At 51.7% G+C, this 18,225-nt stretch overlaps 1 protein-coding gene across 1 annotated transcript; it reads left to right on the forward strand.

Annotated features, from left to right (window-relative positions):
• Positions 1–962: 962 nt before the first annotated feature.
• On the forward strand, positions 963–17,138 carry Pigq (phosphatidylinositol glycan anchor biosynthesis class Q). The gene is made up of 11 exons (XM_059270269.1): positions 963–1,108; positions 5,547–6,245; positions 9,241–9,372; positions 9,516–9,636; positions 11,540–11,666; positions 11,894–12,047; positions 12,163–12,274; positions 12,701–12,781; positions 13,313–13,427; positions 14,892–14,953; positions 15,798–17,138. Exons 2-11 carry the CDS (start codon positions 5,557–5,559, stop codon positions 15,948–15,950), a joined length of 1,746 nt encoding a protein of 581 aa, XP_059126252.1. The 5' UTR covers positions 963–1,108; positions 5,547–5,556; the 3' UTR covers positions 15,951–17,138.
• Positions 17,139–18,225: the final 1,087 nt, after the last annotated feature.

Raw genomic sequence — 18,225 nt, forward strand, 5'->3', positions numbered from 1 at the left:
AACCCTAACATCCTAATCAGAGGCAGGCAGGCAGGGAGGGAGGGTGTGGCTAGCAGGGCTGGGCAGCTTGGGGCAAGGGTGTGGTCTCTTAGTGCCCCAGCCCCGAGCCTCAGAGACATCCCCATTCTTGAGCCTCCAGCAGCAACTCTGGGCCTAACAGAGGTAAGGGGTAGTAGACAAATTAGAGGGACAAACCCTGGAAGTGTCCTGGAAGGAACACATGGCAAGGGGTGGGTCTCAAGGTCCTCTCCTGTACATATCCCATTTTGAAAGAGGTCTTCAGTTTCTCCTGCAATCCGGGTCCAAACCACTCATGAGCTCTTGGGTCGGGTACCGCGTGGCACAGTCTTTTCTTTCATACTCTTCCATTCAAGACAGGAAAATGTTGGCCTTTCCTCCCATGTTACAAATGAGATCTGGAAGGGGAGGAGCGCGCGCGCGCGCGCGCGCGCGTGTGTGTGTGTGTGTGTGTGTGTACTCAGTGAGAATCCGGGTTTCAGTCCGCCCCTTCAGGGTGTGGGATGGCACAGTCAGCCTATCATCTGGACATTGAGATCTGTGGTTTATAACACCACACCTGTAGCCCCTCCAGGTTATCCCAATATGCCCTGATCATTATGTTGTGGGGGATTAATGGACAATGTAAGATCTTTGCGTGCAAGTAAATGCTCAATAAACAGTTGATGCGTTTTTAGGGATATTGTTCTCGGACTAAGCGGCCCAAATATGTCGGCGTGCACCCTACCTGCAATGCAGAGAAATGGGAGGGCCCGGGGCTTAGGAGCCTAGGCAGGGCATGAAGGTGAGAATAAAGCGACCTGGGTCCCTAAAGGCTGATTTCACCTGGTCTTTTAGGACATTTAAGGCGGCTGTAGGTTTGATGGCTGGAGTCGCACGCGCGGAACTCTCGGGCTCAGTTGGTGGGCAGCCCGGGCACGTTTGGGGACGGACCGTCGCGCGGCAACGCGCGGAGCCGGCGGAAATGGGGCTGATGTCCCGCGGCGGGCCTGGGGGCCGCGAGCATCGACGTCCTCCCGGGCCCGCCGGACGCGGTTCCCAACCCAGTCCCTTCCCTACCGCTCGGGGACGCGGCCCAGGGAAGCAGCCGGTGAGCACTAGGGGGCGGCGGGACCGGGAGAGGAGGAGGAGGAAATGCCGAGGCAGTGCAGGCCTCTTGGTCCTCAGTGCCTGTCTCCTAATACTCTTGAGATGGGAAATCCCGAGGCCGGAGAGGAGGGAGCGGCGGCCACCCTGCGGTTGACCTCCAGGCTCGGCGGCATCCGTGTGGGTCTGGCCTGCAGTCCGGAGCTTGAGGGCGCCGAGCGGCCCCTCCTCCCTTCCAGGAGAGCACTAGCTGGAAGATTCCTGGAGCACCGGTGGAGAGGTTCACACTTGTCCTTGACCGCCAGTAAAGATCGGAAACAGATTTACCCCCTCCTTTTGAAATGAAAAAGGAAAGCATTTAGAGAAGCAAGAAAGTGATTCTGGACAGGTTCTCCTTAAAGTCCAGATTGGCCTCAGAGTCCCAATGTAGCAAAGGATAACCTTGAATTTTTGATCTTCCTGCCTCCAGTTCTCGATTATAGATAGTGCACTACTACTACCGGTTTATGAGGTTCTGGGGACTGAGCCCAGGGTCCCCTGCAGGCTAGGCAAGCACCCTACCAACTGAGTTACATCTCCAGCCAGAAAAGTTTTTTTTTTTTTGAACGCGGAGTAAATATGAACCCTCGCAAAGATTCACAAAGGAGACTTTCAGCTATGATGTGTCCCTGGTCCCTCTTAACTGGGCCATCCCTCAAACCTGTCCGTGCAGGGGAAGTAAGCAGTAGTTCTGCTTCTACTGAAGTCTGACTTGGAGTTCTACAAAGAGACTTCCTGAGGCCTCTTTTATTAAACCCATCTGGGAATGGGCTGTAGGGAGGGAACCGACTCCTTCCTAGCAGAGGCAGCTTTTCCAGGTGTGGGCTGTTCTTTTAATCAGCGTCTTTAAAGATGTTCGCACTGCCCAGGTTTCTGCCGTCTCTCTCCGGCCTCTCACCTGATCTTGTATCGACTGGCTGCTCTTTTATCTTTTTTCTGCTGCTGGAAGCACACTCCTTTACACTTCAGTAGTTCCGGAGACTAAGTTGGAAGTGAGGGTGGGAGTTTGCCCCATAACTACTTGAGTTCTTTCAGTACCCCACGGATCAGAACACCAACCTCTGCCTACCATCTTTCCTTTGACCCGAGATGCTTTTTAGTTTGCTTTACTTTTAAGGTAAACTGTAAGTGAAGCATGTTCTACAAAAAGATGTGCACAAATTATATGTACAGCACATTGAATTTACTCATTGTGAACAGATTCAAGACTACTCCCCCCCCCCCCAGCATCTGTTTATAATTAGAACAAGGACATTTCCCTTCCCACATTATTGAGAGCATTTTCCCTTAGTTCCTGTGAAGTGTTCCCCAGGAGAGTCAGGTGGTTTTTCACTGAGCTGGTGTGTTGTTACAGGTTGTTGCAGAAAAGCTTGGGCTGTGCTGAATGGTCTGTGACAGTGGTCCACTGGGGCTCTTACAGGCAAAATCACTCTAGAACCCTTCCTCCTTTTTCTGTTTCTTTTTTTTTTTTGCGGGGGGTGGGGTGGGGGGGTTGGTTTTAGAGACAGAGTTTCTCTGTGTAGTCCTGGCTGTCCTGGAACTCACTATGTAAACCAGGCTGGCCTCGAACTCAGAGATCTGCCTGTCTCTGCCTCCTGAGTGCTAAAATTAAAGGTATGGGCCACCACCACCCAGCTTGCTCTAGTACATTTTACAATGCATTACTGCCCCATGTCATGGCCCTCTGGAGACGGTTCCCATGGAAGTGACAAGAGAAATTGGTTCTTGACACTGGGCATGGGGATTTGGCCAGGGCTGGTGTTGGGCATCGGGATTTCTCTCTGGACACCCATCGGTTGCCTGCCTTCTCCAGGCACTTTGGAGTTTGTTTACTGGAGACTTCTGGTTTGGAGTTCTTTTTTTGGGGGGGGGGTTATTTCAGTTTACAGGTGATATGGTTTGTAGTTCTGTGGAGAGGCTTCCTGAGTCTTCCTTACTTGACCCACCTGGGAATGGCTGTTGGAAAGAGAGCTGTTTTTTGGGCTTGGGTTGTTCTTTTATTCAGCATCAGCATTTTGAAGTCCTACAGCTCAACTCAAGGGTGCCTTTAGAACTCTCCGCTTTGGGCTGAGCTTAGAGCTCATAGGAGGCCCTTGGTCTTACACATCCTTAGTATTACAAAAACAAAAAGCTTTTCTAAGTTGTTCATGCAAGTCTTCTCTGGGCTGGCTTACCTGCAAGAAGGGGAGCAGCTGCATCTGGGTCCCTCAAGCCCTGGGCATTTGTCTGCAGGACAACTGTACCTCGTGTCCAAGGGTTTTGTATGAGCCCTAGACCGGGCAGCTGGAGTTCATCACAACATCTGTGTCTTCCTCAGGAAAGGATCCAAAATGGGGGGTCTTTGCTCAGGGTTGCTGTGTCCTTCATATGGGGTAGTAACTTAAAAAAAAAAAAGGCACATGTAGTACCCAAACCCTGCTGACCACATGAGTCAGTTCAGCAAGGATGCCTGTGAGGAAACCCACAATCCTAAATAGCTCCCTTCTGTGGAAGGAAAGGTGTAGGGTCCACAGAATACAGGATTTGTAGCTACTGTGGTGGTTCTTGATGCTCAAAGGCCACATCAAGATCCCGAGAGGCCAGGAGGGCTGGGGTTTCGCTCAGAGAACATGTGTTAGCATTCTCCCATGGAGAGGAATACTGCCCCGCTGGGAGTCCCATCTTGGGGTGTCTGACAGGATTCCAGAGGAAGATGAACACTACCCAGATATGCCTCAGGTAGGTAGAAGGCCGAGTAGAGACAGCTCTACCACTAAGCTACATCCTCAGGCCTCCTTTTTCCCTTTTAAGATAGAGTCTCACTACGCTAACCCTGTGTAGCCCAGGCAGGCCTTGAATTTTCACTCCTGCCTGAACTGTTCTCTGAACCCAGGGGCAGGAGGACATGCTCTCTGCTACAGAAGGAGAGATTCCTTCTGAGTCCTAGGCCTGAGACTCAGCTCTAAACCAGTGCTCTATGTGTGCATTTGGTTTTCCTGAGCCCCAAACAAGTTTGTTTTGTTTACTTTTATTTTGTTTAGTTTTTGGTGGTATTAGATCAGACTCAAAACGCTGGCCATGCTAGGCAAGCACTCTACCATTAAAAACTGTCCTGAAACCCTGTCTTGAAAAACCAAAAAAAAAAAAAAAAAAAAGAAGAAGAAGAAGAAAAGAGAGATGGCGTATTGGTTAAGAGTACTGGCTGCTTTCCCAGAGGACCTGGGTTTAATTCCCAACACACACATCGCAGCTCACAACTGTCTGTAACAGGGTTACTGACACCTTCACACAGACATACACATAGGTAAAACACCAGTAAACATAAAATAAAAATAAATTATATGAAAGAAAGAAAAAAAAACATCCCTGGCCCTCTAAAACAGATTTAATAATTTTTTAGATTTACTTTATGTATATGAGGTTTTGCTTGCATGTATGTACGTGCATCACATATGTGCCTAGGGCCCATGTATCTGCTAGAACTGAAGCTATGGATGAACCCAGGTCCTCTGCAAAAGCAAGTACTCTTAACCTCTGAGCCATCTCTCGAGCCCCAGGTTTAAAAATTTTATCTTAATTCTTGCTTAAGTAAATCCTGTTTGTTGCTATTTGAGACGAGGCCTTATTTGTATTCCAGGCTTTTCTGGAATTTATGTGTAGGCCTGGCTGGCCTTGAGCTCACAGTGATCTTCCTGCTTCAGCCTTCTGAGTGCTGAAACTGTAGTCAAAGAGCCATCCTTTCTTCTTTTTCTTCTCCTTTTTCTTTCTTTCTTTCTTTTTTTTTTTGTCAAGATAGGGTTTCTCTGTGTAGCTTTGCGCCTTTCCTGGAACTCGCTTTGGAGACCAGGCTGGCCTCGAACTCACAGAGATCCGCCTGCCTCTGCCTCCCGAGTGCTGGGATTAAAGGCATGTGCCACCACCTCTGGCTCTTCTTTCTTTTGAAGGCTGGCCTTGAACTCCTGGAACTCCTGCCTCTACCTCTATATTGCTGGAATTACAGGCATGTATCATACAGCCTCCTTCTGGTTTGTTCAAGTTAGGATTTGTGTACATGCTCATACTGTGTGCTTGTACATAGGAAACTCATAAGGAAGCCTTTCTCATTAGGTCTTTAAAGACCTCAGACTCAGCCCCCCTACTGTTATCAACGGCATCTGTCTGGGTACCTCACTTTACCCTGCTTCAGGCTGCTTGTTTCAGACCCTAAGGAAGCACTAGTTAGCCATCCAACATATAGCGCTCTTCCTGGGTGGAAGAGCTTGGAAGAGTTCAGTCCCTGTGAGATGCCATGACCCAAAGTCTCTGCTACCAAATCCGGAACTGTGCTTTCCCAACCTGTGACCAAGCGAATGGTCCTTAAGCGTGGCACAGCATCTAGCAGCCACAGAGTGGCAGCGGCTCTAAACCAACCTTCTCTCTTCCAGGGTCCCCGGCATGGTGCTCAAGGCCTTCTTCCCCACATGCTGTGCCTCAGCTGACAGTGGACTGCTGGTGGGACGGTGGGTCCCGGAGCAGAGCAGTGCTGTGATCCTGGCTGTGGTGCACTTTCCCTTCATCCCCATCCAAGTCAAGGAGCTCCTGGCCCAGGTGCAGAAGGCCAGCCAAGTACAAGTGGCTGTGCTAGGCACCTGGTGCCACCGTCAGCAGGAACCTGAGGAGAGCCTGGGCCACTTCCTAGAGGGCCTGGGTGCCATCTTCTCCCATGATCCCTGGTTGCAGCTATGCCGGGAAAGGGGTACCAGGTTCTGGAGCTGCAAGGCCACTTACCATCAGATGTCTAACACTCTGAGCACACCCACTGAAGACCAGGTCATGCTCATCTTCTACGATCAGCGCAAGTTGCTGCTCTCCTGGCTGCATCCACCAGCAGCACTGCCTGGCTGCCAGGGTGGAGAGACCACAATCAGCACTGGAGGCCTTGCTGACATCTTTGACACTGTGGCACGCAGTGAGGTGCTCTTCCGAAATGACCGGTTTGATGAGGTCCCGGTACGCCTAAGCCATTGGCAGTCAGAGGGCGTGGAGGCCAGCATCCTTGTGGAGTTGGCAAAGCGGGCCTCGGGGCCTGTCTGCTTGCTGCTGACCTCTCTGCTGTCTCTGCTCTCAGCTGCTAGTGCTTGCCGGTAGGTGCATCAGACAGGAAGGGAAGAGCAAGAAGTTGGTCCGGTGAGACCCGTAGGCTCTCCCTTCCACGTGCAGGGACATGGACAGCCAGAGAGTCCTGCCTGAGGTGTGTGTTGTTCTGGAACCCAGTTCTCCTCCTACCTTTGCATCTCAAAGGATGGCCTAGTAGAGGCTGCTGGGTCCTTCTGGGTTCAGTGTTTTTATCTGGAGCCTGTGATTGTGTGAGGCCCGGCTGTTCAGGTGTTGATGCTTCACAGATGCACCACAGATGCTTCAGGTGCCTAAAAAAGAAATCCGGTGAACTGGGTTATTGTACCTTTAAAAAAATATATGCCGGGCGGTGGTGGCGCACGCCTTTAATCCCAGCACTCGGGAGGCAGAGGCAGGCGGATCTCTGTGAGTTCAAGGCCAGCCTGGACTACAGAGTGAGTTCCAGGAAAGGTGCAAAACTACACAGAGAAACCCTATCTCAAAAAACAAACAAAACAAAGCAAAATTAAAAAAAAAAATTATATGAATGTTGACCTGCATTTATATATGTGTATCATGTGTGTCCCTAGTCAGAAGAGGGGCCAGATCCCCTGGAACTGGAGTTACAGATGATTCTGAGCCACCATGTGGGTGCTGGGAATTAAGCCTGCATTTTCTGTAAGAGTAACAAGTGTTTTGAACCACTGCACCGTCTCTTCGGCTCATCTTACTATTGTTTTGAGAGATGGTCTCAGCTATGTAGCCTTGGCTGGCCTGGAACTCACTATGTAGCCCAGGCTGGCCTCAAACTCTGCCTTTCTCTGCCTCTGGGAGTGCATGGATTAAAAGCCAATATCTGCCGTGCCTGGAGTTGTTTGGCCTGTGAGGACACAGAGCTGCCCACCTCCCTGCTTCTCTGTCCCGCCCCCGCCCCCCCCCCCCCCCCCACACACACACAGCTGGCTTCAGCTGCCGATGCATTTCCTCTCTAGGCCAGTCAGTTGCCTGGGGTGGTGGTCCCCACCTAGGCTCTCTAGAATCATGGGTTGCTGGCCTGGTGAGAGATTTGGAAAAGTCCCCAAGTCCTGGGAATGCTGGGTAGCGCCATAGTTTAGCTTGTGAATGGGAGCCTGGGGGTTTCACAAATATTCTCTCTTAACTTTTCAACTCTGCCTCTCTTTTTGAAATAATATAGTTTTTATGTATCTCACGCTGGGCACAAACTTGCTATGTAGCCATACATAACCTTTACCTTTAATTTTTTGGGACAGTGTGTCACTCTGTAGTTCTGGCTATCCTGGAACTCACTCTGTAGACCACCTAGCCTGACTTTGAACTCACAGATCCACCTCCCTCTTCCACCATAGTGCTGGGATTAAAGGCATGCACCACCACGGTGCTGGGCAAGCAGTCTACCAGCTGAGCTATCTCTGGACTAAGATGATGTTTTTTTTCTTGGTGCTGCTGCCCATAAGGAACAGCTGTATTTCTCCCTCAGCTCTCCCCTCCCTTTACATCTACAGACTGGTGTCTGGTATAGGGTCTGGCTGACCTTTGGATACTTTCCCAGAAAGGGAGCCCTGGGTAACCTATGAAGATACACTTTAGGTTGCAGGAGCTGCTGGCTGTCTTGATGTATGGTGTAGACTGACAACCGTGGAATTAATAAGGTGGAGGTGTATCTGGGCGCCAGTGCCGTTACATCAGAGAAGGCCCCAGTTCTCTTTATCTTCTCAAGGAACTCAAGAAAGCTGAAGAGATGCTTGTGTATTGATTGCAGGCACCAGCCTAGCCATCAAGCAAGAGTCATTACTTATGAGTACTGGTGTACAGGCAAGGCTGTCACTATAGAGTCAAGCTCCTCTCCTTTCATAATTTTGTGCCCTTCTCAAACAGCCTCAAGGGTATTGTGAGCCTGGGCCATGAAGGACTGCCCTGGAGTCTGGAGTTTCATGTGGCCAGTGGGAGGTCACTACGGTTGACTGTTTGAAAGGGAAGGTTCTGTTGAATACAGTTCTCAGAACTGACTCAAAGCTGCACTGTAGAAGAGAGGCCCCCCCCCCCCCCACACACACACATACACAGCTCTGCATGGCCCAGGAGCCCTTGGGTCCCTCCTGCCTCCAGCAGGGGCTCTAAATGCGAATGTAGCTCCTGCTGCTGCTTCTGTTCTCTGTGCTCCTCAACTCATGTTCCAGCTCACGAGTGTAGCCCAGTTGCTGTCAGGCGCTTCTCACTATGTGAGCATCTGTGGGAACATCTCCATGCCTCCTTTGTAAGGAATTCAGTCTTACTAGAGAGCCCAGCAGAACCTTGCTGAGCTGGGTTACCATCCAGTAGGCAGGGCAAGTCCTGGTGGGCGGGAGGTGACCTAATTCCCACTTTTGGGTTGTTTTTTTTTTGTTTTTGTTTTGTTTTTTTTTTGGTTTTTCAAGACAGGGTTTCTCTGTATAACCCTGAAACTTGTTCTATAGACCAAGATGTGTGAGGTCTTCAAACTCAGAGAGATCCACCTGTCTCTGCCTCCTAAGTGCTGGGATTAAAGGCATGCACCACCACTCCCCAGTTGAGTTTTTTTAATTGTTTTTTTTATGTTTTGTTTTTGAGACTGGGTAGTCCTGATCAAGTTGGCCTTGAACTTGGAGATCTGTCTGCCTCCTGAGTACTGGTATTAAAGGCACATGCCACCACTCCTGGCTCACTTTTCAGGCATTTTGAGACTCATCTTTGTATTGGCTGGTGAGCTCAAGTATGCCTGAGGCTCTGTAGGGGTCCGCTCTGTAGTGACGGTCACCACAATGAGGGAGGGGGTCTCAGGAGGATGCTGTGCATTTCACACTTAGGCACCCTTGTTTGGCCATGTTGGCCTTCATACTTGCCCGGGCCTTGCTGAGTTTTGGAGTGGAACCACAGGGCTCAGGCTGAGTAGATCTGGCCCTTTCTTTCTAGAGCGAGGGACCTTGGCTGGAAAACCAAGGACCTAAAGGCTGGAGCTGTCAGTCTCAGCCCTTCTGTTCTCCCCAGGCTGTGGAGGCTGTGGCCCCTTTCCTTCATCAGAAGCAAGCTCTCCACTTGTGAACAGGTCCAGCACCGCCTGAAACACCTCTCGCTTATCTTTAGCACCGAGAAAGCCCAGAGTCCCATGCAGCTGATGAGGTATGGTCTCCTTTACAAGGAAGGGTGGTATGGCCCATCCCCTTCTCCACCTCTGCTCTGCATTGTGCCTCCAGCCAGGCCTCTCTTGGGTCCCAGGCTGTGTCTGGCTGTCTCTCAGCTGCTTTCCCTGACATTTCTTCCAGGAAAGCCAACATGCTGGTATCTGTGCTACTGGATGTGGCCCTTGGCCTGCTGCTGTTCTCCTGGCTCCACAGCAACAACCTAATTGGACAGCTGGCCAATGCCCTGGTCCCCGTGGCTGATGTGAGTAGATTTGGGTGATGCCCAGTTTCCTGAGGGTGGGGAATCCTCCTGGGCAGTCCTTCAGCTGGCAGGAGCAACTCTTCCCTGTCCTCACCCGAGAGACACAGCCCTTGGCCCTAGCCTGAGACATTCCCTAGGTGCTCTTGGTACCTGTGTCTCTCAGAGCAGCATGGGCCAAGTGCCTGTTGCCCCTTCTTGAAGGTGGCAGCGTCTGGGGGCCACTTGTGGTTGAGGCTTTTGTAGGCCCCTTTTCTGTGCTGGGCTGATCTTCCAGATGAAAGCCAGCCTTAAGACACTCCAGTGCTCTGGGCTGTTGTTGGGCGGCCAGATTGCTGGCCAGACACTACTCCCAGATTGCTCTTACCCTGGAAACAAGAAACACAAGCCTGTCTTCTCTTCTCCCAGGGTTCACCTGCATCATGTGCAGCACATCCATGCTGGTCCCTTCCTGTTCTTCTGGACTCCTCCGTCTCCTCATTTCCACCTAACCTCAGAGCTTTTCAGATCTCTATCTCATTCTTAGAGCTAAAGCCCTGTCTCTCCTGTGGAAGCCTTGAGGGTCTCCCCATGAGTACAGTCTCTGCTCCGTCAGTGCAGATGGATGCGAGGTCTGCTCGCTGCCTTGCCAGGATCTAGAGGCAGCAGTGGGCTCCTCTCAGCGTCCTGAATTGTGAGATATGTGGAGGTCATCCCAGTAGGAAAGAGAAGCTGGGGTTGGGGCGGAAGGGGTCAGGCTCTTTCTATATTCTCTTTCTTGGCCAGCTTTGTCTGAATCCTTTTTGCAAAATTGCAAAAAAAAAAAAAAAAAAAAAAAAAAACCCATAAATATTTAATTAAAAAGTGGAGTCTTTTTCCGCTGCCAGGCTTTTATCCTTTAAATATTAAATAAGCCCTATTTATAAAGAAGGTTTTGTTCTCTTCCCTGGTGGTCCTAAGGCTCTTGCACAGGGTTGCAAGAGGCTTTGGGAAGAGCATATAGGGATACAGGGGTTACTCCTGTGGCTTTACCTTGGTGACAAGGCAGAGCATCCCTTAGCTTCCTTACTTCCCCATCTGTGCTCAGTGACTAGCACTCCATCCTGCAGCCAGGACAGTTTTCCTGCTTACTGTTGAAGTCTCTGTGTTGTTTGTGGTACTCAATTAAGTCTGTCTTTTCAATGAGCACCCTTGCTCTCCAGTGCCCCCACCTGCTTCCCCAGTCCCTGATAGGGTTGACACCCTCTCAGTCACCCGGGATGGCTGTCCATTGTTGGGTGACCTTAACCTCTGCTAGCAAGTGGCAAGGAGAGGCCTTTGACCAAGGGCTTCAGTATCCTCAAGCTTCCCTGCGTGGTTTGAATTGAGCAAGGGTCAATGCAGCCTCAGCCATCCCCCGGTGTCCCAGGCTTAGAGCTAGGGTTCCAGGGCTCGAGTGGCAAGATAGTGAACATGAAGGAAGTTCTCAGGCCGAGGCAGATGTCCCTGGGGGCCACATGCCTGTTGGAAGATGCCTCAGACCAGGATCTTAGAAATCATCTGTGACCAGGGGTCAGGGGTCCAGTGACCAGACAAATTTGGGAAATACTGCCTCTGTACAATGTTAGAAGACAATGATTTGCCAGGAGTGGTGGCACACTCCCTTAATTCCAGCACTTGGGAGGTAGAGGCTGGCGGATCTCCGAGTTTGAGGCCAGCCTGATCCATATAGTGAGTTCCAGGACAGCCAGGGCTACATAGTAAGACCTAGCCACCCCCCACCAAAAAAAAAGACAACTATTCTGAACCTTGGAAGGAAGTGTAGGCTGCCTTTGCCCTGCCTAGGTAGACTGGCTATGGTGGGAGCCCATATGGACAGTCCTCGACCCACTCACCCACTTACCTCAATGTGACCATGTCATCCCATCCCTGCCCCATGTCTCTGTAGCATGTGGCCGAGGAGCTCCAACATCTGCTGCAGTGGTTGATGGGTGCTCCTGCTGGGCTCAAGATGAATCGGGCACTGGATCAGGTGCTAGGCCGCTTTTTCCTGTACCACATCCATCTGTGGATCAGTGAGTGCCTGATGGGCAGGGTTGGGCAGCCCAGCAGGGTGTTTGAGGAGAACAGGGAACCCTAGCCAGGCCCTCTGCCTCCATTTTCTGGGCTGCTCAAGCCCAGTTCTGGGGCCAGTGGCTGGGTCAGTGCTCACTGTGTCCTGAAGTGTTAGGTATCCGTTCTCAGGAACTGGGGCTCCCTGTGCCTTGTAGGGCACTACTCATGGCTGAACTCCCTCCTGCAGGCTATATCCACCTTATGTCCCCCTTTATTGAGCACATCCTGTGGCATGTGGGCCTCTCAGCCTGCCTAGGACTGACTGTTGCCTTGTCCATCCTTTCGGACATCATTGCCCTCCTTACCTTCCACATCTACTGCTTCTATGTCTACGGTGCCAGGTATGTATGTGTTCAAGTGCGGTTTTCTAAGCCATGGGCACACAACAGGGTCTGAGCAGATGGGTGAGATGTGGCACAGGGCCCCAGCTGGCCCTCATGAGCCTGTGTCCTACAGGCTGTACTGCCTGAAGATCTATGGCCTCTCCTCTCTGTGGCGTCTGTTCCGGGGGAAGAAGTGGAATGTTCTGCGCCAGCGGGTGGATTCCTGTTCCTATGACCTTGACCAGGTACCTACAGCTTTGAGCCTGCTGACCTGGTCAGGGCAGCTACTTGGACATTACCAGTGACCAGCCTACTGCTATCCTGTGGCTATCCTCCAACAGTTGGCCTAGGGGGAGGTGCCAGCAGACCTACATACTTTCCCCAGGTGGGCATAGGGCCTGCTTTGGCTTATTCCATTTGCTTACCCAGACCTGATACACACTTTTTCCTAACCTCATATTTGTCAGTGTACCCTGCTGGCTCTTTCCCCACAAGCCACCAGGTCCACAGGATATGTGGACATACCCCCTTATGGTAAAGGGAACGTGCTGCTCAGGAGGCCAAAAAATCCCAACTGCAGTTTAAGGATGGGTGTGTATGGCCAGTGATGGAGCGGCCTCCCCTGGTTTGGGTCTTGTGAAACCAAGTGTGTTGGTCCTTGTTCCCCACAGCTGTTCATTGGGACCTTGCTCTTCACCATCCTGGTCTTCTTGCTGCCTACCACTGCTCTGTACTACCTGGTATTCACCCTGGTGAGCCCAGTACCTCCTGCCCTGGGGCCTACAGAACTTGGACTGGTCACTGCCTGAGCCAGTCACATGGGGGGACAGGCCATCTACCTCTTCAGGTCACACCAGCATGGCTGTTCTGAACTCTCTGGGAACTATGTGCTGGCCTTAAAGCAGTTTGGGGGTCCTTCCCTGGAGAGGGCTGGCTACAAGGAGGTCAGGACCCATAGTGGGTGGATGGGATCATAGAGGAACCCACCTCTAGTGAGCACCAGGGTGGACAGTGTGAGATAGGTGATACCCAGATGGCTCAGGCCCTCCAGGTGTAAGTGTTGGGAGTGTGGATGCCCAGTCTCTGACAGGAGGGAGTCCCAGCTGCCCTGCTGCCAGCCCTTTAGTCTCTTTAGGGGGGAGTCTGTGTTTTCTCCAGGGTTCCTGAGCCTCTGGTCACCCTTAGTGAGGGTAGCTCAAGAGCCTATTGGGCTGCTCTCCTAGGCCTGTCTCATGTGTGGCTTCAGCCCCAATCAGTGGCCCTGAATGTCCCCTTGGCTACAGCTCCGGCTCCTGGTGATCACTGTGCAAGGCCTAATCCATCTACTTGTGGACCTCATCAACTCCCTGCCGCTGTACTCCCTTGGCCTTCGACTCTGCCGACCGTACAGGCTGGCCGGTAAGTGTTGGGTGCTGGGTGGCTGGCTTCTGGCAGATGGTACAACATGCCCACAGCCCTTACAGAAGCACCTGTGTTGACCTCATGTGTCTCCTCCTGAAAGAATTGGTATATGTGGCATAGGTGAGCAGAGCAGTGAAGACAGACTTGGCCCTGGGAACATGCTGTCTGCTCTGTCTCGCGAGTAAAATTCAGAAACATACCCGAGGCCTCATCCTTCCTGTAATATGTGAGGCTTGCTGCTCAGAGAAGTCTATCTCCATGTGTTTATACCCTATATGTCTGCTTTTTTGGTGACCCTCGCCTTTGGAAGCAGGCCAGAATGAGGACTGCTAGACTGTAACAGGATCATCCTGTGCTGCCTGTAATCATCACCTATCACTCAAGCTGAATCTCTGCATTCTGATCCCAGAGTCCTTGAGGGAAATCTGTCTCCTTTGGCATGAGGTTGTTGTGGTCAACCCATTTGTCTCTGGGCCTTTGGACACAGCAGGGACCCTAGGATTACCTGGTATAGCCAGTGTTCAAGATCATTCAGGTGACTTCTAAGGTGACCAGTATGCCCATTTGACTCTTCCAGCCAGCTCAGCCATTTGATAGGATGGGCAGATTCCTTGGCTTTGAACCAATATCTAGGTCTGTCTGCCTGCAGGCATCTCCTTGCTGCTGAATGACTAAAAGTCATCCTTCTAGCTAATTTCTCCATTAACTTCAGGAGGCCCAGGCCAGAGACTCATTTGCAATGTTGTACACATACCCTGTGCCTCCACTTCTTCACCTCAGACACAAAGACAGGTGGGCTGCAGTAGGCCCAGACACAGCCTGGGGTGCAGGGCCTCTTCCTCCCTAGCCTAGAGCCAATAGCTTAGGCAGGGCAGTTTGACTTTGCTCAGCAGGCCATGGTTCTGTCCCTTCTTACCTCACTGGCTTCAAGGAAGCTTCATTTTCTGCTTTTTGTTTTTGTTTTTGATTTTTTTGAGACAAGGTTTTACTGTGTAACCCTGGCTGTTCTAGAACTCACTCCATAGACCAGGCTGACCTTGAATCGAACTCAGAGATCTGCCTGCCTTTGCCTCCTGAGTGCCGGGATTAAAGGAGTATGCCACCACTGCTTGGCTATTTCCTGCTCTTTTTAATAACTTTCTTCCTGGGCATTTCCTAGACTGAGAGCCCAAACTACAGGCCAGGGGTGCTGTGGGTCCCTAAATCAGCCAGACATAGAAGTCATAAGACACTGAACCATTAATAGGGCATCTGCCACCCAACAAAAAGACAGATGGGAAAGGTGGAGGAGGAGAGAACCATGTGTGTCTAGGTAGGTCTGCTGCCACCCGGGTGGGCTTCTGTTGTTAGGAATTGCCATCTGCAACAGCCTCTGCTAACTCACAGTGGGACCAGGGAGGCTAACTGGGGGTAGAGATTAGCCATCTTCCTTCCTAAGTACCTACTTTGCTTTCCTTATAGCTGGTGTGAAGTTCAGAGTTCTGGAACAGGAAGCAGGCAGGCCCCTCCGCCTCCTGATGCAGGTAAGAACACCCTCTGCCCTTCACTGCTGCTCAGACCTGGGACCCTCTCCCATCATGCTCTGCTGTGTTCTGGGACAGCTGGGGTCAGCTGGTGTTACTTCAGCCAGAGGTCGGATACAGGTAGAAGGGCCCAGTAGAGCTAAGGGTTCCCAGGCATCTGAGAATCAAAACTCACTGTGTCTAGGGCTTCCTGTCAGGGTTGGGGCACCTATTATGGTCTACATAGCTGATATCTAGTCTGGCCTGTGGGTGGGGTCCCCTTGTCCTGGTCCATGATCTGCCCTGGGCCCATCATACTCAAGGTTGTGATGAAGCAGAAATGACTTAGCAAAGATCTCAGAACAAGCACTCATTTCCTGTTGGACTTGAACCCTTGGCTCTTTCACTGTTTTAAGTCTTGGATTCTTGGTCCCAGTGGGAGGGAACAGAACAAGTTTTGAGGTGACCAGCCAGGTATTGAGGTGTACCTTGGGCCAAGTCCCAAATGTAGTGTCTTTCAGATGCTGAAGCGTCTGCCTGGTCACCCTCCCAGGAGGCTCCCAGAAGCAGAGTGGACCCTAGGGTAGGGCATTATTGACCCAAAGGGACATTGACCTCCCTCTGGCACCCTCCCTTCCTCGGGGGATCAAAGTGCTGTGTGGCCTGCTTCTCTGAGGATCAGCTTGGCTGTCCCACAGGCAAAAGTTTGTCAGGGCCTAGCTGGTCTTGTCCTACAATTGCCTAGCCAAAGATTCCCCAGAGGGCCAGTCAGGCCTAGGGTGCCAGCCCTCAAGACCTTCCTCTGTAGACACAGCTGAAACACCCGTGACCACCCACCCTACTAATAATTACCCTGTCCTTACAGATAAACCCCCTGCCCTATAGCCATGTGGTGCACACCTACCGCCTGCCTAGCTGTGGCTGCCATCCCAAGCACTCCTGGGGTTCCCTGTGCCGAAAGCTGTTCTTCGGAGAACTCATCTACCCCTGGAGGCAGAGAGAGGACAAACAGGACTGAGGAGCTGGACAGCCTACCCATAGCTACTACACAGCCATCGCGCTTCCTTTCTGCCCGGATAGCAATGACCATGGGTTTATCTCAGGTCCCACATGGGCCAACCAGACACTCTGTGTGCTGAATGTAGGCAGGTCTTACCTTGGGTTATTGCTCTGGCTTTCAGGCCCTGTCAGCTTCAGTCCTGCACTCCATCTCTCTAGCACAATGGTTCTCAACCTTCCTAATGCTGCGACCCTTTAACACAGTTCCTCATGTTGTGATGACCTCCAGCCATAAAACCATTTCGTTGCTACTTCATAACTGTAATTTTGCTACTGTTATGAATTGTAATGTAAATATCTGTGTTTTCCTATGGTCTTAGGCGACCCCTGTTGCCTAAGGGTCGTTCAGCTCCTAAAGGCATCGCAACCCACAGGTTGAGAACCACTGTTCTAGCACCACCTGTGGGGACCCACTGCTTTATTGTAGTCGGTGCACTGAGCCTGATTCCTAGGAGTGCTCAGACTCTGGGATATGCTGGCAGGTGTCCTTGGCTGCTTTAGTTGGTGGGAGCATTCCTGGGCACCTGGCGCACTCAAGGAACCTCAGCAGGACGTTTCCATCTGGGGAGCTAAGGCAGCTGCTGATTCCCTGCCCCAGCAAACTAATCCCTCACTCTGTACTTCACGGGTCTGCTTGTTGCTCCCTGGAGATTGCTTTGTGAAGTTGCTGCTAATAGGCCACTGGGTGCCCTTTGCCTGAAGTCACACCGTACGGGGTGATTGGATACCTGCCTACCTGACTGCCTTGCTCTTGCGTAGTGCCTCATATGGGGATAGGCCCTTTGGCACAATATTCTTTCTTCTCTCATTGACCCCTTATAGGACCAGACAGCTCTCATCCGGACAGGCACTTCTGTGGCTCAGTCTGTGAATGACCTGGGGGAAGTGGAATGGCCAGGGTTCCCTGCCACTTAGTAGGATCCCATGTGAGCTAGTCTCAAGTGGACAGGAAGCCTCATTGCCTGATGGTCTAGAAGCATCTGCTGTGGGCAGGAAGGGGCAGCCAGCCCTGCCTGTCTCTCAGGGGCACTCAGGACTATCCACATTGGTTCGTCTGTGCCTGCTTCCCTTTGCTATAGGCCACAGGAGGGTGTTGGTAAAGATGAATCCTGACCCTGTGGTGACAATAAAACCTCATGAATTTGGAGTACGAGCTTGGGTGTGATTCAAGTCTGACCAGGCTCTAGGTGCGTGGGCTAGGTGGAGCATTGTGTTACTCCATGATTTCCTGCCTGAGGCTTCCACAATGGCTCTGCTGGGTGGCTCTGCAGCCCAAGCTCTTGAAGACATCTTAGGTGAACAGACCTAGTGCTTCAGGGCTTCTGGCCATAGCTTCACTCTGGTTCCAGGGGCAGGCATATAGTCTGGTGGAGAAGGAGGATGTATGGGGGTGGTCTGGGCTCCAAGTATGTGGATTCCATGCAAGGCAGAGTACTGACCTGGACTGACAGGGTTTTTCTGTGTAGCCTTGGCTGTCCCAGAACTTGCTGTGTAGACCAGGCTGGCCTCGAACTAAAAAATCTGCCTGCCTCTGCCTCCCGAGTGGTGGGATTCAAGGCGTGTGCTACCACTGCCCAGTTTGAACTTCTCTTACCACCTGCAGTCTTCACATGCCTCCAGGCCTGTTGTCCCGTTAGGAGAGGAAGCCCTCAGTTTCTTCCTAGCCTGGGGCTCCACACAGGATCAGTAGAGGCCAGCTGGGAAGTGCCAAAGGGCCCTCCCTGTGTGATCAAGTGCCCATTTAGAGCTTGCTCAAAGTGGCTCTCATTTACAGTACTGGAGGAGGTTACACTTTAGGTAGCCATCACCGCCCCCAACACACACACAGCTGTCTCTTGGTCCAAATGCAGAGGCCTTGGACCTGGGCTTCTTGGTAACCCTTTGGGGTGCATCTATACACAGGTTACCACTTCCGGTGCATGCATCCCTTCCCCACTCTGCCGGGCCACCCTTACACATCCTTTAGCTGCCTGTTGTCACCCCTAAACTCCTGGACTCCCATCAGGAGAAGGTGCTGATCTCAGCCCAGCTGGCCCTTGTGCAGCCCTGTCATGAGATTTGCCTGGCAGCTGTCTTTCTGTGCAGCAAAGTGCTGGGCTGTCTGCCCTTGTGGGAACCAGTCAGGACCTGGCACCAGAGCTGGCAGAGGCACACTGGCATTGGAGCTCCAAGAGTTGCCTCTTGCAGAAAGCTGTGTCCTTGGAGGTTTTTCTGAGGAGTCTCGGACATAGCTA

The sequence above is a fragment of the Peromyscus eremicus genome, chromosome 8a (genome assembly GCF_949786415.1).
Source record: "Peromyscus eremicus chromosome 8a, PerEre_H2_v1, whole genome shotgun sequence".
NCBI lineage: Eukaryota > Metazoa > Chordata > Mammalia > Rodentia > Cricetidae > Peromyscus > Peromyscus eremicus.

What these genes read in the sequence shown, in the direction of transcription:
- Pigq (XM_059270269.1), top strand. Translation starts at nt 5,557, where the DNA reads ATGGTGCTCAAGGCCTTCTTCCCCACATGCTGTGCCTCAGCTGACAGT. An exon ending in TCAGCTGCTAGTGCTTGCCG is followed by an intron (nt 6,246 to 9,240) that starts GTAGGTGCATCA and finishes TGTTCTCCCCAG; the next exon opens with GCTGTGGAGGCTGTGGCCCC. An exon ending in CCACATCCATCTGTGGATCA is followed by an intron (nt 11,667 to 11,893) that starts GTGAGTGCCTGA and finishes TCCCTCCTGCAG; the next exon opens with GCTATATCCACCTTATGTCC.